The 21,806-nt window shown below is 40.3% G+C and overlaps 1 protein-coding gene across 2 annotated transcripts in view; it reads right to left on the bottom strand.

The window, feature by feature from the left end:
• Positions 1-21,806, bottom strand: part of hecw1b (HECT, C2 and WW domain containing E3 ubiquitin protein ligase 1b) — a 29,310-nt gene that overhangs the window by 3,420 nt on the left and 4,084 nt on the right. Inside the window, exons 3-28 of one of the 2 annotated variants that reach the window (XM_056743703.1) lie at positions 20,536-20,643; positions 19,488-19,582; positions 18,257-18,332; positions 16,783-16,952; positions 15,695-15,837; positions 14,301-14,401; positions 12,797-14,002; positions 11,815-11,916; positions 10,728-10,878; positions 10,385-10,497; positions 10,135-10,256; positions 9,687-9,872; positions 9,480-9,614; positions 6,424-6,532; positions 5,956-6,052; positions 5,768-5,851; positions 5,231-5,337; positions 5,016-5,075; positions 3,931-4,045; positions 3,715-3,828; positions 3,434-3,586; positions 3,147-3,245; positions 2,757-2,886; positions 2,083-2,229; positions 1,861-1,975; positions 391-589 (exon numbers count right to left, since the gene is read on the bottom strand). In XM_056743703.1, the coding sequence (XP_056599681.1) occupies positions 391-589; positions 1,861-1,975; positions 2,083-2,229; positions 2,757-2,886; positions 3,147-3,245; positions 3,434-3,586; positions 3,715-3,828; positions 3,931-4,045; positions 5,016-5,075; positions 5,231-5,337; positions 5,768-5,851; positions 5,956-6,052; positions 6,424-6,532; positions 9,480-9,614; positions 9,687-9,872; positions 10,135-10,256; positions 10,385-10,497; positions 10,728-10,878; positions 11,815-11,916; positions 12,797-14,002; positions 14,301-14,401; positions 15,695-15,837; positions 16,783-16,952; positions 18,257-18,332; positions 19,488-19,582; positions 20,536-20,643 (4,237 nt within the window). The remainder of the gene's footprint in view (positions 1-390; positions 590-1,860; positions 1,976-2,082; positions 2,230-2,756; positions 2,887-3,146; positions 3,246-3,433; positions 3,587-3,714; positions 3,829-3,930; positions 4,046-5,015; positions 5,076-5,230; positions 5,338-5,767; positions 5,852-5,955; positions 6,053-6,423; positions 6,533-9,479; positions 9,615-9,686; positions 9,873-10,134; positions 10,257-10,384; positions 10,498-10,727; positions 10,879-11,814; positions 11,917-12,796; positions 14,003-14,300; positions 14,402-15,694; positions 15,838-16,782; positions 16,953-18,256; positions 18,333-19,487; positions 19,583-20,535; positions 20,644-21,806) is intronic. The other variant, XM_056743705.1, reaches the window with a different exon arrangement.

The raw sequence follows: 21,806 nt of genomic DNA on the forward strand, positions 1-21,806 counted from the left end.
TGTTCCAAATCTGTATAAATATACTTGTTCTGATGAACACAGAGAAAGATATTTGGAAGAATGCGTATAAACAAACAGATTTTGCCCCCCATTGACTACCATAGTACGAAAAATTACTTTATAAATTACTTTATAACAGCGAACAGTTCTGGGGCACTTTTGACTTTCATTGTATTTTTGCCTTCTATGGGAGTCAATGGGGGGCAAAATCTGTCTGGCTATAAGCATTCTTCCAAATATCTTTCCGTGTTCATCAGAACAAAGATATTTATACAGATTTGGAACAACTAATTTTCTCATTTTTGGGTGAAGTATCCCTTTAAGGTGTGAAATATAATCACCAGTATAAATGGCACAAGTGACGTGTGACAGGGAAAGTTGTGAGCGTACCTTGGCAGAGATGTGATCTTGCCCCACTTCTCTATGCAGAACCGTCGCAAGCCGTTGCTCCCACGCAGGGCAGTGAAACCCTCGTACGGCACACTGGAGGTGCCCGTCACAAACTGCAGCAGTCTCAGTCTCTGTTCATTATTGAATCGCTCCACGGCTCCCCAGAACCAACGGACGACAATGTGCCCGTCGTGATAACCTGAAAGAGAGAGTTTAACTGAAGCTGAAGTTCAACTATCCTAATTCACACACTCGTTATACTGTTTATAAATCAATGTTCATTTTAGTCATTCTGTCAGTCTCATTTGCTTATATGCCATTATTTAAGCATTTGTTACACGGTTCAACTAACTAGCTTTTTGACAAAACGTATGGGTCTATTTTTCAAAATTGAGATTATTACAAAATCTGAAAGGCTGAATAAATACGCTTTCCATTGACAAAATGGTTTGATAGGGGAGGACAATATTTGACTGGGATACAACTTTTTAAAACACTGGAATCTGAGGGTGCAAAAAATCTAAATATTGTGAAAATGGCCTTTAAAGTTGTCCATCAAAGGCGCTGTTGCAGGTCGTTGAAAAAATAAGGTTTGTTTTAACGCTCTCTATAGGCTTACCGCTGTAATGGTGTTGTAGTGAGTAGATGAACCCGAATGCTGAAATTCTAAGCTTAACATAGATACCAATCTTCAGTGGGTAATTCCCAAAGATAAACTTAGCATGAGTTTGTACAATGTTTGTAGGCATGTTTCCAGCTATTTTAGTTCGTGATTTTGCAGCATCCACTCACAAAAATAAAGTTTGGATATATTTACGGTAGGAAATCTGCAAAATATCTTGATGGAACATGATCTTTACTTAATATCCTAATGATTTTTGGCATAAATTAAAAATCTATAATGTTGACCCATTCAATGTATTGAATCTATTGCTACAAAAATATTCCCGTGCGATTTATGACTGGTTTTGTGGTCCAGGGTCACACATGTACATCAGTGACGATCGCTGCTTCCTCTTCAGGGGAGCGGTAATTCAAAATACGTGTTTTGTGCTTCACGTGAACCTATGTGCATCACACATCATGTCAAAATACATGCCTGCTGCAGACGCGTCGAAATGATTTATGATGAAAGAGACGCTCGCGTTCAGAAGACACTGCGTTAACACTTAACTCTGATGACACATAAAACTAAGCGAGTATCTAGAAAACGCGAGCGTCTTTTTTATTAAAAATATTTTCGAAGCGTCTGCAGCAGACACATTTTTGGACATAATGCGTGATGCACATGACGGGCTAAATACATGTTTTGCCGAGCTTGGCCTTATTGCTTCCCCTAAAGAGGAGTCACAGATCGCCACTGATGTACATGTAGTATTTATAACTAGTCCTGTCTAAAAAAAAGGAGAAGTAGATGTAATATTCCCCATTAAGAAAGAGAAGTAAACATGGGAGTGTGTGCGTGCAGACCTCCTCTGTATTCCGTGTTGTTTCTCCAGTCGTTTAAATCGATCTCTGCCGTTCCTGCAATAACCAGCTCCAGCTCTCTGGCATCAAACACTGACACCAGACGAGAGTCCACCACCTACACACATACACACACACACACACACAGAGGTCAAAGGTTCATAATACTTCCTTATAAACAGGCAAAGATGAAGAGAGAGCAAATGAGATGATCAGCATGTCTACCTCATAGAATCCTCGGACGAGCGCTTGTGTCTGCTGTACCACACCCCTCTCCACCCTCCACTTCACCATCCGCTCGATGTATTCCTTCTTATTCTTCTCTGTGACCTGCACGTGTGTCCCACCGGACTTCAGCTCTCGCTCCGTCACCTGACATAAATTTGGATGGATTTGGATTCAATTTATTGTCATTACACATATAACAAGTACAGTGTAACGAAATGGATTTAAGAAGAAGAATACAGCAAACATGAGGGAAGTGGAGAGAAAAACAGATACACATAATACACCATAGACAAGACTTGCAACAGGGTAAGATAATCCAGCTCCGGCGAGCAGCCATCTGGTCCTGCAGCCATTTCGGCGCTTAACACAGACCCGCTTGCCAAGCTGGCGGGTCAAAGCTACGGAGGTTTGGAATTGGTCAGAGTCTGTGTTTGTGTGTGTGTCTGTATGAGCGATAAGGTCCAAAAGTCTGTGTGTGTGTGTGTATAATGGGGGAGGGAACACACACACATGAAAAATATTACACATAAATGATCTATTAAGGACTTTCCAAAAATTCCCTGAATTGGTGTATTGTTACGGTATGTTCTTGTCTTGGCTTAGGTTTTATTAGCTTAATAATGAAATGCTGGTCAGAAGCATTCCAGCTGTCAGTGTCGGGTCTCTCTCACCTGTCCAAACACTTCCTCATTGACAGTGAAGGTGAGATCCAGCACGCCTGTGATGTCATTGTCCTTCATCCACTGTAAACTCTGATGAAACTCTTCATCCAGATATTCCAGATCGCTGAGATCTGTGGCTCTGCAGGCAAACACCAGGAACCATAAGAGCCAGACCAAAAACGATAAGGATTATGACTCAACTTCTCGCTTAGCCAGATGTGTTTGTCAGATATTTGGCCAGAAATAGCTCCCTCAATGAACAAAAGGCCAGGGGCAACAATTAAACATAAATGTATGTTATACAAAAACATCTGACAACATAATGCCATGACGGACCAATCAGAATCAAGCGACACTCAGTAATGTGCTCAATAAATGATGGGTCTCAGGTTTACTCACAGTCTGAGCAGAGCTTTATAAAACGGACGGGTGAAGAAAGCATCCAACAAATACTGATGAATCAACACCAGGCCCAGAATTCGCCCGCTGAACCGGAACCTGCAAACCAACATCACATGCTATAAGAAATAATTACAAAAACACTTATAATACACATAATAATATAATAAACACGCACATAACCAAATAAAAACCGCAACAAACATTTCTTTCTCCTTATGGAAATTGAGCTCTTATATAGCAAACAGGAAATTGACTGTCCTGACAGGAAGTGTAAAGCATCATACCATTCTAAGTGGTTCTCCACGAACGCAGACATGGGGCTGATCTGGACAGTGTACGTGTCGTTGGCCGAGTACTCAAACAAACCGTAATAAGGGTTAAACAACTCCTGAGACAACAGGAAGAAGAACTCTCGTGACGGTCCACTGTAGTCCAGCCTGTACACAAACAGTGTTATTGTGCTATGTACTGTTTGTTAGCGATCCGTCTATATACCACTTTGGAAAACGTAAACAAAAGTTATATCTGAAACTAGTCATATGGATCAACAAAAATTAAGTCTCACCCTTCTTCTCCGACAAAAGTGATGTAGAGTTTGTTCCTCTGGAGCTCTTTCCGTGAGTAGGCCATGACCTGATTAAACGTTCCCTCTAACAGGTGATCTCGTCTCACAATCAGTCTACAAAAACAAGCACAGGTGTTTTTCAAGGGTGCACTTCACAACAGTGTCTCAATAAGTCTCTTTCTGTATTTCTTATGAAAGATGTCACGTTGTACACACTTGATCTTGCCGGGACCCTGCCCGTAACCCTTGGCCTCCAGTTTCCTGTAGAAGTTACGGAGTTTGGCTTCAAAGTCTCTGCGGTAGGGTGCTGGTGCTCGAGCTCTCTGTGTACCTGATGAAGAGACAAACGGTCACGAGGCGTGACTCACTACTGATGTCAGATCGTACATGAAACATCAAACATGGGAGAAAATCTGCAATGGATCAATAAGACTGACTGAGACACGTTCATAGGAAAAAAGTTTGTTCGCTTTAAGAGCAGACAGACAGAAGGGACAGACGGCTGTTCGTATTTTAAAGTCCCTGTGAACCGGAAGTTGCGATCATTTTCTGACGCCTTTTCAAGCGAAACGGAATTTTAAATGAGCAAAAATGGGCGTTGCTAGTTTTTTTCACTTTGATTGGATGCATCAAAACCGCCGTTGCATTATAAGCTGGAACTGGGAGCAGACTGACATTCGAAGGGGAGGAGTTAACAGGTGCTCCGCCCAAGCTCTCTTACGTCATTTGAAGTGGACAGTGACTACAGGACAGAAGTGCATTTTCAGATTTAGCTGAACATTAGGAGCGCACATGCATTTTAAAAAGAGACCCACATTGGTAAGATATTTAGATTAAATGCGGCAATATTTCATGAAAAATTGTCATTTTTCTTTTTTATTTCACTGGAACCTTAGAGACAACTTCTTGTCCCTGAAAAAGGACGCATGACAATCTAGAAGTTTGATTTATGGGTGTATATGAGCTCAAAGACAAACAAGGATGTCTGCCTGTGCGCTTTAAATTTGACATTTTCTGATAATAATTACTAAATACATACATGCTCATGTGGGTTTCAAATGCTTTGAAAAACTATTGTTGGCTCATACAATATGAGAAATTATAGAAGTCATTTTAAAGGGAAAATCCGACGTTTGGGAAAATAACACAAAATCATTGACCCACATACAGCAAACATGCAGAGGTATAAAGCTGATTTATAGGACAGAAGAAAGAAAAATTGAGTTCAGGTCTGAATATTCACAGGTAACAGGTTTGGTTTGGTTAGGAGGGATAATACAGAAGTCCTGAGAGGGGCTGACCTGGAGAGCTATCACCAGACAGACAGCAGGCTGGAACGAGAGGAGTTCTCTCAAGAAGGCCTTCATGAGAGCAGATCAAAGCGTGGGTAAATGATCTACAGCTGGATCATCTTTTCGATCATCATTTTCAGTCATTGAGGATTGTTAAATTCTGGGGTTGTTCTCTAAATGGAGTTTGTGGGACATGTGATGGCCTGTGGTCACGACAGACTCACCTGGAGAGTTCTGTGGAGAGGAACCGGGCGAACAGCGAGGTGAGAAGTTGAATCCCGGGTGAAATGATGCGAGAGGAACGTAGGACATGATCTCCTCCTCAAACAAACTGAGAAAGCAAAACGCACATCATTGATTATTGTTTTTATGGTGCTTGTCTTTACAACATAAATGGCAATAATTGTGATTTTTTTGGGGGACGGTGAATACTTCTTTAGTCTTTTGCTAAATGTCCAATCTACATTTCTGCACTGTTATCATTTTTTGGTTCAACTTAACAAAATAAGTTACCTGGTTGTCTTGACATTTTTAATTTAATGCAACTTAAAAATACTAGTCACTTCAACGAGAAACTCATTGAGTAAAGTAATATTTTTAAGCTGAATTAATTTAAAATAGGCAATAAAAAAAAGGCAATCAGGTGATTTTATTGTTATTGAACCAACAGAAAACAACAAATAGTTTTTTACAGTGTGTGTTAACTTTGACAGTTCGTCATGTGTCATATTATTTTCTGCAAACCCGTGGAGATGCTTTACCTCAACAGTATGACCAGGTCAGCATCACAAGAGAGCTTCTCTAGTCTCTGAGTGCCTTCAGTCCGGATGTGATGAACCTTTTCCCTTCACACACACACAAATACACACACAAACACACACATCTCTGTAAACTAACTCTCAAACGACTGCTGGCGTATAGAAAGGAATGTCACGAGAGAGGACAGTACTTGAGCGAGTGGTTTCTCGCAAGGGACGGCTGTCGCTCCTGTAACACCTCAAAGATGTTGGGTTGCCGTAGAAACACGACTATCTTGTCGTTGTACGCTGAAACAGATCAAATATACTTGATGTCACTACATAAACAGAACAGTGATATACTGAATATTTACTAGACAGTATATTATGGATGGTTTTGTTGTTGAAATAAATAAAAGCAAGACTGTAAACAATTAAATAATGTTCATGTTGATGTTTTAATTTGGCCTATTAACTTCAAAAACGGAATTGAAGGAGTAGTTCAATATAAAATTACAATTTCATGTTTTTTATTTTAAAGTGAACTACTCCTTTAATATTTTAGAAAAGATGGTGTACATTCTGGTGCTTATAGAGACACTACATACTGTAAATATAGATGTTATGGATCCCATCATGTCTGATATGAATGCGTGTTTTAGAACAGGGTTTGAACAGACCTAATGGGACGGGCTCCTGCTGGCTTTGGCTTCGTATGGCTGCTACCAGACTGTTTCCAGGCCTGGCTAACAAAGACACTCCACCACGCGTGCGCGACACCTCGGATGCCTGGAAATAAACGGACACAGAAATAATGCATATAATAAATCTTCTTGTATATTATAACAGCCATAGCACAGTGTGAATGTTTTACATTTTATTGTTTTTTAACATCTTATTTAAAAAAGCATCTTATGTACAGTAGTGTAAATTTAGGAAGCAGCATCACTTGTTACATCCAAAAAGTATTGAAATACTTGTGATGGGCTTCACCCAAAAACCCAAACACAAACCAAGGCAAACCCAAACAGAAGGTTATATTGGATGGATGTGTGTGCGTTAGTGATGCGCGGATGGCGGTTAAATCAGCGGGCGCTGCGGATGATCCACGGGTCAGGTGGGTCGGGTAATAAAAAAATTAAATTAATTACGGGTGGGTCGCGGGTCGATAATATCATATAGAATATTAACAAAATTTCTCAAAAAATACAAATATGTTTTAAACGCATTTTTAATCAGGCGCTAATTTGCAGTAATTTAAAAGAAATGCGTGCGTGTCGGCGGTAGAGAATGGTCTGTTTCTTAAAGCAGAAATGGAGGCTACGACGGTGTCTTAGTGCCACGTTAAAATTTAAAAAAAATCCAAGATTTCGAGAATAAGGTCGAAATGTTACGAGAATAAACTCGTAGTGATACGAGATTAAACTGGTTATATTTTGAGAAAAATCACAGAATTGCTAGAAACAATGGATGTGGAGGATTTGGATAAAGTACTTCACCGGGGGTCCCAACGCGTTGTGGCATATGGATTCAAATGATAAACTGAAGCAAACATTGAAATATTGAAATAGAATACAAACATTGAAATATTAAAACAATGCTTGATTACCTAATGTACACAAATCTGGTTGCATCAAGTTTATAAAAGCCACAATTCTTAAGGATTTAAAAAAATGTACAAATGTGAACTAAAGAGGTTTTAAAAATGACTGATGGTGTTTGCAAGGCCTCCGTAGAACTAAGAACTAATTCATTGGTTCAGATGACTTGCTTAAACATAACTTAAACTCTTAAAATACAGCATTCACGTCAAAATACGTTTTATTCTCGAAACATTTCGACTTTATTCTCGAAACATTTCGACTTTATTCTCGAAACATTTCGACTTTATTCTCGAAACATTTCGACTTTATTCTCGAAACATTTCGACTTTATTCTCGAACCATTTCGACTTTATTCTCGAACCATTTCGACTTTATTCTCGAAACATTTCGACTTTATTCTCGAAACATTTCGACTTTATTCTCGAAACATTTCGACTTTATTCTCGAAACATTTCGACTTTATTCTCGAAACATTTCGACTTTATTCTCGAAACATTTCGACTTTATTCTCGAAACATTTCGACTTTATTCTCGAAACATTTCGACTTTATTCTCGAAACATTTCGACTTTATTCTCGAAACATTTCGACTTTATTCTCGAAACATTTCGACTTTATTCTCGAAACATTTCGACTTTATTCTCGAAACATTTCGACTTTATTCTCGAAACATTTCGACTTTATTCTCGAAACATTTCGACTTTATTCTCGAAACATTTCGACTTTATTCTCGAAACATTTCGACTTTATTCTCGAAACATTTCGACTTTATTCTCGAAACATTTCGACTTTATTCTCGAAACATTTCGACTTTATTCTCGAAACATTTCGACTTTATTCTCGAAACATTTCGACTTTATTCTCGAAACATTTCGACTTTATTCTCGAAACATTTCGACTTTATTCTCGAAACATTTCGACTTTATTCTCGAAACATTTCGACTTTATTCTCGAAACATTTCGACTTTATTCTCGAAACATTTCGACTTTATTCTCGAAACATTTCGACTTTATTCTCGAAACATTTCGACTTTATTCTCGAAACATTTCGACTTTATTCTCGAAACATTTCGACTTTATTCTCGAAACATTTCGACTTTATTCTCGAAACATTTCGACTTTATTCTCGAAACATTTCGACTTTATTCTCGAAACATTTCGACTTTATTCTCGAAACATTTCGACTTTATTCTCGAAACATTTCGACTTCATTCTCGAAACATTTCGACTTCATTCTCGAAACATTTCGACTTCATTCTCGAAACATTTCGACTTCATTCTCGAAACATTTCGACTTCATTCTCGAAACATTTCGACTTCATTCTCGAAACATTTCGACTTCATTCTCGAAACATTTCGACTTCATTCTCGAAACATTTCGACTTCATTCTCGAAACATTTCGACTTCATTCTCGAAACATTTCGACTTCATTCTCGAAACATTTCGACTTCATTCTCGAAACATTTCGACTTCATTCTCGAAACATTTCGACTTCATTCTCGAAACATTTCGACTTCATTCTCGAAACATTTCGACTTCATTCTCGAAACATTTCGACTTCATTCTCGAAACATTTCGACTTCATTCTCGAAACATTTCGACTTTATTCTCGAAACATTTCGACTTTATTCTCGAAACATTTCGACTTTATTCTCGAAACATTTCGACTTTATTCTCGAAACATTTCGACTTTATTCTCGTAACATTTCGAGAATTTGTTTTTATTTTTAACGTTGCACTAAAACGCCATCGTAGGAGGCAAAACAGATCGGAGGCAAAAAAGGAGGCAAAAAAGGGCGTGTGGGAGCGTTTTAGCGAAGTGGTTTTTAAAAAGGTAGAATATAGTGCTGGGATTGTAATATGCAACTACTGTGACGCACTGTATGTATATGAAAGCGATAAGACTGGTACATCATGTGTGTGCTAAATCGAAAGATTAGATTTAAGCATTTACAGACAAAGACAGTGCTAGAAAATTTACTGAGCAATTAAAGTGATGATCGGGTCCGGGTCGGGTGCGGATATCTATATCAGAGAAAATTTTACGTGCGGGCGGGTGGATAATTTATTTGAAGCAGCGGATGCGGTGGACATTTTAGCTCATCCGCGCTTCTCTAGTGTGCGTGTCTGACCTCTCCTGCACTGTAGCTGCGCAGTCTTTGCAGGTGCTGGCGATGCGTAAGGTGGTTGGGCAGTCTGCCGTTCTGCAGGGGGATTCTGGGATCAATGAAGGTGGTGGCGCGACTGTTGTGATCCACGAAGAAAGACTGCAGAGGAGGAGAGGAGACAGCTAAAGTGTTTGTTTGACAAGTTTAGAGGTTTATGAACGCGTACGATACCTTCCCCTGTGGGTCCGTTTTGATCTCCCAGCCCCGCGGCAGCTCCAGCTGAGCATCAGCGAAACGGTTCAGGAAGGTCACCAGGTCGCGGTTGTGCTGGTAGCGCTCGAAATTGCGAGCATCGCGACGGATCTTCAGGATCATGTGTTTGAGACAAGAGCTGTTGGTAAACATACGATACGCCCCCTTCAACACAAAGAGAAGGTTATGTTAACATCCATTGATCCATGCATTTTTTCATCTTTTGATCTTAATATTCATTCTCTATCTTCTCTCCATCCATTTCTATCTATCCCATCTATCCATCCACCTTTTTTTACTTCAAAATTACCTTCATTTTCAATTCTGCTCACATTTCGATTTGAACCCCAGTTCTTCTTCTCACATCATAATTAGGAAGTGAACTGGAACGTAAAAAGCATTTGTGTGTGCTGTAGCATAAACTCACATAATTAGCGTGAAGCACTGTGAAGAATTCTGGGTGAGTGATGAACTTGACCGCGGGACTCTGAAGCAGCAGTGTGACCTTCTGACAGTGACCCGGAGAACAGGGAGCTTCTCTCCTCAACTCTGAGACACAGAGAGAAAGGAAGAGAGATATTAGGGACCTCTAGAATATGCTATTGGACCAGAAAGAGACACCTGCAGAAATAACCCATGAAGATGTCTTTAGGGCTGACGTGTGTGATGTGGATTACCGTTGGTCTGTGGAGGCGAGTCAGTCTCAGTGTTGGCCGTCCTGTCACTGCGGGGGCTTCCAGATTCCTCATCTCTCCTCTCTGTGGCCATTGTCCTCTGGATGGTCTGATATCTGATATCAAAGTTCACATGAGCATCTTTTAAAAGTACAAATCTTTCACTTCTTTACTGTTACCATATTGCTATTGGAGATTATTTTATTAGCTTGAAATCCTACTTTAATCTCTTTTACTTTATCTTGTTATAAAATTGGTAATGGATATAAGAAATCATCAGTGATAAAACACAATTTAAATAAAGAAACTTCTGATGTTGTATAAACCGGTCCGTCAAGTTGTTTACCTCCTGTTGAGCTGCTCCATCTGCTGGACTGAACCAGACCTGCGTAGGCCATCCGGCGTGGCTGCGGTCGTGGGCCGTTGCCAGGTGGTTGACCGGTTGATGTGATCCACGTAAAACACACGGCCATGGCTGTCAATACGCGCCTCCCAGTCTGAGCAAACCACAAACCTGTCTGTCTCATTTGTCAACTGTACATTTAATATGCCATCTTATAAGCATTTGTTACACGGTTCAACTAACTAGCTTTTTTCAAAATGTTCGTAGCTTCTTCATAGCAAAGATGCATGGTGGAGCCCCTTTCAACTGTAAAACTGCGCTGCTGATTTTATCTTACACCAGATGAACAAAAGCACACTCTTCTCAACAATCAAAGATTAACATTTAAGACCACACAGACTGATAAAGCATTGGATGGAAAATAATAAAAAATAGTATTTATATATAATGGGGACGTCCCAAAGATTCCCCAATATGTAGGCTGGTTCACACACACACAGCAGTAGAGAAACAGCAGAAGTGACAGACAGATGTGATGGTGTGTCTTTGAAAGCAGATGGTCATGAGGGGGTTTTGTAGACTGTAATCTGTTAATGAATCTTAGTGTGGGTTAGTGAGCGTGAGACTGAAAGAGGTTGTATTTTTACACTCGTAAGCTTTGACATATTTGGGGACAGTACAGGCATGAGTTTCAAAGTGACATTTGGCTCATATTGAAAATGGCATGTCGTCATAGCCAATACATAAGTCGGTTGAAGTTTGGCATTGCGCAATATTGCTTCGGGTAACTTAAGTTCATGTCCTGGAGTCTAGTCATTTCAAGACTCCTGTTCCCCTCAACCGCATATGATTTCCTGTCATTCCTCAACTGTCGTATCCAATAAAAAGCAAACCAATAAAAAAGACCAATAAATCACTTTTACAGAAAACGCAATGTGCTGTCTCTTCAAAGAATGTACACCTATATTTTTTATATTTCATTACTTAATTAATCAAATTCATCTTACTCTTTTAGTTAGTCATTTTTATACTCACCCGTGGTATCTGTGTATGTGTTAGCTTGTGTGTGCGGTTAAACGTGCAAACTCACTCGGTGGCAGCGGTTCATCTATGGTGGGGTAGTGATGCGGGTCGGGCCGCAGGGCGGGTAACTGACTGACTGCAGGGTGACTACAGGGCAAAGGACAGTCTCCTAAACACATCACAAACATGTTCAAACACTTCTGATTAATAATCTGTGTATCCATGAAAGGGGTCACATCATACAAAAATGCATTGGAAAATATCTCCCATGTCCACCCAGTGCAGATCTGATCCAGGCTGAAAAACAACCTTTTAAAACCACCATGAGAACATCAACATGTCTGCAGCGGTGCCCAGAAGTTATGTTTAACTTTGGAAAATCGTTTATCATTAACTAAGTATTGTAATATTGTGTTTGAGTTGCTATTAGAATGTAAATTGAAATTGAGCTTTGAGAAGAATTTCTGGAAACCTAAACAAGAACACACAATACATGAGGAAAGGTTGAGTCAAAAACAAGAAAAATATCTATAACTGATAACTGATAGTTTTGTCATTTTTTGTATAATAACATAAACCCATAGCCTTGTCCCTTATATGTCGTAATTTAACTTTTTGTCAAACAATCAGAAAAAAGTAAAAGAGAAAAAAAAAGTCTTTAACAGAGTTGTATTTTCTTCATTGTGATACCCAAATCTAACTCGAGGGGTCAAAAAAAAGCAAATACTGTACAAAAATGCCCTCTGGACATCACTTTTGCCCACTGCTGCATACATGAATAATTTACTTTAGATTTTTAGCATGTAGGAAAAAGGTTAAGTGGTTCATTTTATAAAATAGATATAATATTATTCCATTTATTTTATAAATAAATATATGCTTGTATTGTTGGTCATACATCAAGATATATTTTAGTTTTTTGCTTTGGTTAAATAAGAAACGATTCAATAAAAGGCTTTTTAACATTTACTACATACAGTTGCTAAGAAACCAGCCCTTGAAATATAAAAAAATGTTGACACAAATTACATTTTAAAAAGCACGCTCACTTCTGCTGCTTGGTCCAGCTGCAGATGATTCTCCGTTACCCATAATGCTGTGCGGGCTCTGGACATGGCTGTCAGGTGCCTCTTCCCACTGACAACTTCCATCTCCCGGCTCTCGATTCTTAGCCCCCGCCTCAGCCTGTGATGCCACCGTGCCATTTACTCGGTCCATCTCATCTTCATCATCCTGAGATGAAAAAACAGTGCTCTCCGACCTACGAGCGCTATCTAGAGACGGTGCCCGCACGGGTCCCGTGGTCCTCTGTGCCATATGACTGCAGCAAGGAACAGGACTCAAATCACATTCGCTTTCCCCCGGCGACCTTTGAACTCCGACCTGGCCCTCAGCCCCGAGGGGCTGTCCATCTCTATCGAGCATCTGAATGAGATCAGAGAGGCGCTCGTGCGAGCGACTGCGGGGCAGCGTCCTCCGCGGGCCATTGGGCGTTAGTGTCTGAGCCTCTAGCGTCGCACCCTCTTCCTCATCTTCATCTTCCTCCTCCACTCCCTGCGGCCTGTCGCGTTCGCGTCCCTCCCCCTGATTTTCAGGTTGGGTTGAGGGCAGGCTGTGCAGAAGGTGGTGTATTCTGATATAATGGGAACGTGGAGTCTCCGGTTCTCCGCAGGCAGAAGCGATCACCGTCTCCAGCTCCGACACGGGAAGCGAGCACGGTCGCGTTTTCCGTCGCGGCGTGGTTCTGATCCTCAGCGAACAGCCTTCTTCAAGATCCACCTCTGCTTCTTCCGGGACTGATTGAGGGTCCGAGATTCCGTCCTCTTCTACTATCGCGGGAGTTTCTGAAGGGTCTACAGGTCCATCATCAAAGGCACTCTCAGTCTCCGCCTCCTCTGGGTTCCCCTCTTCTGCCTCCGCATGTGTCACATCTTCTTCCATTTGTTCTACAGCTCTTTGTTCATCGGCACCGTCCTGGCTTTCGACAGGGTCCGCCTGCTGTTCCTCGAGCTCTAGTTGCGTTTGCTCCTCGCGCTCCAAAGGCTCGATCTCAGCTGCATCAGCTGTATCTGTGTAAGTTGCACAGCTGGGCCCAGGTTCAACATCCATGGGCATCTTGGCAGAAGCTGCGTCTCCGTCAAACGGCAGCTCTGGAGCCGCCTGGTCCAAACTCATGGTGTCTTCTGCCTGAGGCTGAACCTGAGCATCACCAGCCACCACAGGCTGCTCGATGCTGAGAGACATATCCTCATCATCTGCACAAAAGACAGAAGCAGACAGAGGTGGGCATATCAGTATCATCTGATAAATGTGACTTTGTATTGTTAAGAGCAGCAGCTGATGTTAAAAGCTGATAATATAATTCATACATGTGGTCGGGCGAGCATATCAGATTATACAACAGTTATTTCAGGTCCTGAAATTTCATCCGTGGAATACTGATTGTCTTGCAGCGTCCCACATTATAGCATTCTGTGTTTAAGATAACAGACGGTGTACTAGTATATTTGGTGTCGAGGACTCGTTCGACATTAACAGTAAAAGCGGGGGTACCGGGATGGATAGAAGAGGTGATTTCAAATCTGAACTGTAGCTGACCGCTGACGTGTTCCGTCGGAAGCCTCCGACCCAGCGTGTAGCTCACCACACGATCCCTAAGACAACAATCACAAACGTTAAGTGAGTGATAGTGAGAGAGACACAATGATTATTCAACTACAAATTCAAAAGTGACCCCGTCATCTTTTACATTTAGGTTTAAACATTATGCAGATGATTTTATTCAAGTGACTTACAGTGTTATATTCAACCTATATATTTTATACATTTTGTTTTGCTAGGGAACCAAACCCATGACTTTTAAGTTGCTAACGCAATGCTCAACCTATCAAGCTACAGGAATAATTTATTTTAATTCATTAACATATAAAATTCAGTAAACGTGAATCCATAAAATGACAAAGTCAAGTGGCAATACACTTAAAGAAACACTGATAATCGCATGATAATCGCACATACTTATTGACAACATTTTTTGAGATGTTTTTCGACGTTCATACCCCATCCGTTTTCAATGCTTATGAGCCAAGTGAATGTGCATATTCACTCCCTGACATTAGATGGTGCTTAATCAAAAACAGAATTACCCCGTTACACAAGGGGGCGCTGCTCAACTTTATGCTTATGACACTTCTCACACAGAAGAATAATTTAGCTGCATACCAATTCGCATACTATCCGTCCTAAATAGTATTCGATAAAATAATTAGGATCTTCCAGTGACTGCATACAGTTTTGCTACGCACTAAAATTTACATATCTTTCCATTGCAAGTAGGCAAATTGGGACGCAGCATTTATCTTGCCCCTTCCTCTTCGTCGTTGGTATAAATGTGTGCTCGACAAGACCGTTTTGTGCTTGAGCGCCCCCAAGTCGTGTTTTACTATAACTTCAGCAGCTCCAAGCACGTGAAAAAAAATCCCATTGGTTGGCCAGTTTTTTCACGCGGCGGGTAAAAAAATGAACATAAGGCATTTGGCCGTGGCGTATTGTGCATCTGTGTGCCTACTCATATTGGTATATCTTTGTTTAGAAACGAGGCGTAAAACTTAATCGAAAAGCACACGCGATTATCGTCCCAGTGTGGACAAGTTTTAAACTGTGCTTCCATCCTTATGAATTTCAATGTCATTTCTAGTTGTTAATGATGAATTGATAAGGATGTTTAAGAAATCATGTTCATGTTAATGGCTGGGTAGGATTTCGGTTTGTAAGTTCAATATAGTATCAATATTGTCCACTCCACAGATGCACTCACAGGAGCAATATTTTAGAGAAAAACTAAAATCAGTTAATTTATATTTTTAAACTTCCATGAATATTTTACATGACTTTCCCAGGCTTCAATAAAATCACAATTGAACAGGTGCCGTGTCTGAAGTACGTACCCGATGGCATGCTTCTCCAGTAATCTCTGCACAGGCATGGATAGCTTCCCCAGGAAACGCTTTATAATGGGTCGGCTTTTGGCAAACTTGTCCTTTACTTCGACCTCCAGCACATCCGTGGGAAGAGACACAAAATTGAAGCGCTACAAAAAAATAAAAGAAATACGGAGATGCAGAAAATGGTAAGGAAAACATTTAGCTGGTTTTAAAGAAAGTGCTCTTTTTCATCGTGGTGGGATCTCTTGGCCCTTGAACCTACATAAGCATAGAACCAACAAAAGCAAACTGAATGGCAGTAAAAAACACCCAAATGTCTCCACACTGAACATGAGGTCAGACACATAGTCACCACACATTTGTTAAGACTGGCACTGGGATATTTCCTGCTCAGCTGTGATGTTCGCTGTGCCAACATGCCAACTTAATCTTCATAAAACTGTGTGCCACTTGTGTGCTCTTATATGCTTGCTTATGAAAGTGACCAAATATACGTTCACAACACACTATTACTTCTTTTGAACCAGCAAAAGTTTTAAAAAGATATTAGACATATTTTTTTTTCTCTGTACGAATCCCTGACTTTAACGAAGGATTGGTTCTTTTCACTGAAAGGCAGATTTTTCTTTATTAAAGTGGCCGAGGTGAGCTTTACACTTTCCTCTAGTGCAGTGGTTCTCAACTCTGGCCCGCGAGATCCACTTTCCTGCCGAGTTTAGCACCAACTCTGATAAAACACCTGAAGAGGCTAATCAGTGACTTTGCGTTCAACCTAATGTTGGGCTGCGCAGATTGTTTGGCATAACGCATTAAAGTACCGCGAGAACGATTCAAATGCGTACCGCGCAATCTGCACTTGAATCTCTTTTGCGGTACTTAAATGTCATATGATGACAGATTTGCGCAGCGCCGCATTAAGTTGAACGCATCTATTGTAAAGACGCTGATTAGCTTGTTCAGGTGTTTTATATCAGAGTTGGGGATAAACTCTGCAGGAAAATGGATCTCGTGGGCCAGAGCTGAGAACCACTGCTCTAGTGGTTTCAAGGGTCTGTATAGGGTGTGTGTGTGCGCGTGTGTGTTTCACATACCTCTCTCTGCCAAACAGGATTGATGGTATTACAGACGATGCCCGATCTCTTCTCCTGGCCGTGGTGAGGCAGGGCAGGGAAAATACTGTGTTTCCCAGGGTGGATGGCAATCTTCAGGTAGGGGTCGGGGTTGAAGAACATGCCTTTCTTCAGTCCCGTGGCCTGGAAATCTGAACACACACACGCATTTATTACAGAGACAATCCTTCTAAAGTATCCAGGGAATGCTTTTTTTCCTCAAGCACTCTGAGCCTGAATCATTATACCGCAACATTGTAGTTAAAGAAAGGCCGGGCAGAAAAAGCTTAAAATCCTCTTAATGGGTCTCCGAAGTGGGTCTGTGGTTTGAAATACAACCATGATGTCAGTACCACTGTATCGAACACGTAAATCCTGTGATTTGGCAAAATGGTAATATACAGTAGGTATACCATCACTATACATGTGAGCCATGTTACCACCAGAGTACGTTCAGTACGGGAAAAACTGACTGAAGTAAACACACTAAACAGCTTTTATGGGCCGTTAGCACTCGATCAATAATCACATCTCCAGGAGACACTAAAAATAGGTGACCCATAAATATTGATAAAGCTTAATGATGTAATGTGCTTTAAAGCTACAGTTTGTAAAAAAACCCTCAACAACAGTGTGGTAGCTTGATGACGCTGTGAAGGAGCGTGGGATGATGGGATCTGTTGTCTTCATCTCCACCGCTGATGGCCATCAATCAGACGGGAACAAGAAATCATGTTAGCGGATAAGGTAAAGTTTTATAAATGTTGCGAATAATTGTGGTCCATAAATAAGTGACTGCTCGAAACAAGCAAGTGGCTTGCTAGATACCCGTCTGATTACGTCAGTTAGTGCGGTAACAAAGGGGAACGCGGATATGATGCTATTGACAGACGACTGCACAGCCCCATGTCACTGTTTAGAATTGCGATTTTCTCACAATTTACAAGTAGTTGGAAACATTTGAGATATTTTAAGTACTCAGCTGAACAAAATATATAACACTAGCTTAGTGGTTACAGTTATCTTACTGCAAAATTGTTAACCTTTAAGCCTGAAGCATAGTTTCCTTTTCACGCGTACGCGAGGGAAAGCGTACAGTGCGCGTGAAGGAAAGTTTGTCTTCTGAATAGTGTATGTACCGCCTGAATTTTGTTGCCTCACGAAAATAGTATATGCAGGTTGCGCATGCACATTCCATTTCTTGCAGTAATTCGTCTAACCACCAGGTGGCAACAGTGTCCTGGGAGCATCGATTCAAAGTTGTAGAAAAAAAAACCTGACCCCTGTGGGCCCGGAGAGGTATTGCAATGCGCCGTTATGCACATGCGTCAAAACCCGGATGTACGCATATGATTCAAAGGCAGTATACATTCCGCTGTACGTTTAGGTATGCGTACACGTAAAAAAAGAAGTATACCACAGCTTTACACGCACGCATACATGCACGTGCACACACCTGACAGAGAGAAGCTGATGAGTCTTCTGCGGCCTTGGCTTTGAGGAACATCATCTGTGGTCACTGGTTTATACACCTGACAGCAGAAAATGTGTAAAACATGATTTTTCATTCATGGACAAGGTTTCACCTCAGTTCAACAACAGCAACATCCGTTTAAAACAAACAATTGGATCTCATCACAACAAATCACTTCAGTATGATGTGAAGCTAAAAAAAAACATGTTCTTTAAGAAAAAAATTTAAGGACAAAGTACTTTTTCTGCATAAAAAGTAGAGACTAATACAACATTTCTTCACCGATACCGATTGTCGACTATCCAGAGCAATATTGCTGATTCTGAAGATTAAGTTAACTTTCTGAGGCCCGGTTTCACAGACAAGGCATAAGGCGAGTCCCAGACTAAAATGAATGTGTGACAATAATGATGCTTTTTACATTCAATTCTGTGTGTCATATTCTTTATGCCATAAACTCCTCACGTAGAATCCTAACCATACCATCTTTTCTAAACATCCAACGGCATTTCCCAGCCAGGTAAAAAAACATAACTAAAGACTCCAATGCTTTGGCTCTGTGGTGTCTTCAAATCATTGCTCTTTCTGTCAAACATGTCAACATTTGCTTCAACCAATGGTGTCAAGCTTTGGCCGGACAAACTGCAGCAAGACCTTTAGCAAGAAAATGGACTTGTTTGTCTGAGCAAAGGTAAATGGCTTTGGGAACCTTGTCTGAAACACTTCCATATTAAGAAAGCAGAGTTGCATTTGTTCTGTGACTGTATTAAAGCATGAAATGATAACCTGAGATTATCTTTGGCTTTAATCCTCTCAGAAACAGATGGGACAGACTATTCTCTTCACAGACACTCAATGAAACGTGATGGAAAGACAAAACAATGGAGGGATGCACATGTCTACATGAGACTCAAAAAACCAGTGACTGATCAGTGTATACAATACCGGTCAAAAGCTAAAATCTTCATTTTGTCTGTTATCTTTGTGTTATTCCATAGTTTTGATATGTTAACTATTATTCTAAAATGTACAAAATAGAAATAATCAGTAAGAGAACGATGGTGTTTACTGTATATGATCATTGATACGGCTAAAGCCATAATGATTCTATTCAGACAAATGCATCTATTCAGACATATATATTATTAAAATACACTATCCAGACATTTTTCCAACATGTTCTAAAGAAAGTGTTCGATGGTTAGTCACTCACCGGTGCGACAGGGTTCTTGACGATCACACACGGTGTGGTGGCCCGCAGAGCTCCGCTCAGGCCATGATAGTATTTAAAACAGATCTTGGTCTCCGCTGAAACAGAGACAAGCACAAAACAGGTCAAAGGTCACAATAACAAACAGTGATGATGTTATGCAAAAGGTTGTGTGTGCGGTTTCAAAGAGCTCACAGTCAGTTCAATAATATGATAAAGACATCCAAAGAGCCCAAAAACATTACGAGAGGTGTATGGCATCACAGTTTGATACTTCAGATTGCATTCTAGGTTATATACACACACATCATATAGGATAGTGAAGGTCTTTCAGTGAGAAGCGCAGTATTAAAACTAGGTTTGGGTATCGTAAGAAGTTTTATTATTGTTATTATTTAACTTTAACAATTTAACTTTAATTGAATGGAGTGTTGCTGACTGTAAGGGTAGTAAGTAATGTTGAGTAATTCTAATCCATCAATCACATTTGCTTTAAAGTTGAGGTTTTTACACTCAGTAACATGCAAATATTCTGATGAGAGCTAAGACACTAGCTCATTTCCCTTAATTAATGAAATATTAAACCAAGTAAATCAAATGTTGTTTTTAAATGTTAACTGTTCTACTTGTAACATGCACACATTTCTATTTTAAAAATATATAAAAATGAGATGCAGTGAGTGCTTTCCACATTTTAACATTTAAAATGCATGAAAATAAGTATTTTCCATCACTTTGTGTATCACTCTTGAAATGATTTGCGTTACACCTAAAAAATTCAAGTGTCACACTTTCACACATAAGATTTTCTCATGGCAAGACAAAGGAAGAGGATCTTTGCAGCTACAAACACCCACATTTCCTTAAATGACATCCTGTGTGCGGTAAATAACCATTACACCTGCTGCAGGAAATCATCAGGCCATGACGCTCTTCAGCTCGCTCTCGTTCTGACTCTGCTCTTGGATCACTATGTAAATCATTACAATTGGCATTTATTACATTCACACGCATCATTTCAATTTCTTGCAGGAATTCAGGAATTACATACGTTCTACAAAGTACGAACTGGCCTCGATCTTCCAGACGATCTGACCTCTGTGGCTGCCGTTGACGCCTCTGTTCTTGTAGTCCAGAAAGTTCTCCGACAGAACCTCATCTAAGAGAACAACAAGAGATTGGATTTATCTCTTTGTGTAGTACACATCACATTTAAAACTTCATGTACACTGTAGTAGAGTAGGCGGGGCGAGACCGTGGTTCGAGTCCGGTGAGTAATTGTGAATTAGCGCCAGCTGTGCGCACACCGGCCTCGAATCACGTAGGAGATTTGCATATAAAAGGAACGAGCGACCGGACCGTCGAAGAGAGAGGACCGGGCCCGAACTTATGTTATGTTTGTATTTATATTTATGTTCATGTTTTGTTCGCCGGCGGTCGTCCGTGAAGGGCCGCCGGCTCTTAAATTACTTTATTAAATGTTTAAATGTTTGCCGGTTCCCGCCTCCTTCCTTCCTTTTAATGGAGATTTGTTACATACACATGTACACATTTTAATAATCTCCAAATAGTCACAGAGTCTGTTAAAACCATATGGCAAAAATATACTTCTTACCGGGCTGCAAACAATCTCTGATAACCATTATTTTAAGGACATGTTAAAGAACATTTTCTGACCCACCAGACCTGGATATGACAATTCTTTTAACATTGACTCAACCTGATATCATTCCAAAATTTCACAAAAGAAGAACATGGTAACCACACAACACTGAACGTCATTGACTTCCATTGTATGAACACAAAACAAGTGGTGCGATTCGATATCACGATGCATAATTGCATTACAACAATAGACAATAGAAACCATTAAGAACAAGGCGTTAGGCCTGGACAAAAAAATAAAAGTCGATTTGATTCTCAAAAGCCGGGAATCTATTTTTTTTCTTTAATATTTTTCCGAACAAGCAAAAAACATTCATTAGCGTGAATGTCATTGCTACTACTACCCAGTAGATATCTCTTTTATTTTTACAACGGGTGGATGTTACAACAGGGAGTATATCTTTTGTTCATTTATTGCCTAATTAACAAGGCGGGTGCATGTCGTCGAATTTAACATCACCTTCACATAAAAGGAAGCGTTTCATATGATTGCAGGCTCTATTTACAGCTTATTTTGTGAGATTTGATTGTTATATCTTAAATGTAAAATGACCTGAAAAATAGCATGATCAAGGTATGTGTTTGCTTCCCCCTGGATCCATCTTAGAGCCCCAAGTTTGAGAACCAATGGCTTAGAGACGCAATGTGGCGTCAATT

Source organism: Triplophysa dalaica, chromosome 3 (genome assembly GCF_015846415.1).
Source record: "Triplophysa dalaica isolate WHDGS20190420 chromosome 3, ASM1584641v1, whole genome shotgun sequence".
Lineage (NCBI taxonomy): Eukaryota > Metazoa > Chordata > Actinopteri > Cypriniformes > Nemacheilidae > Triplophysa > Triplophysa dalaica.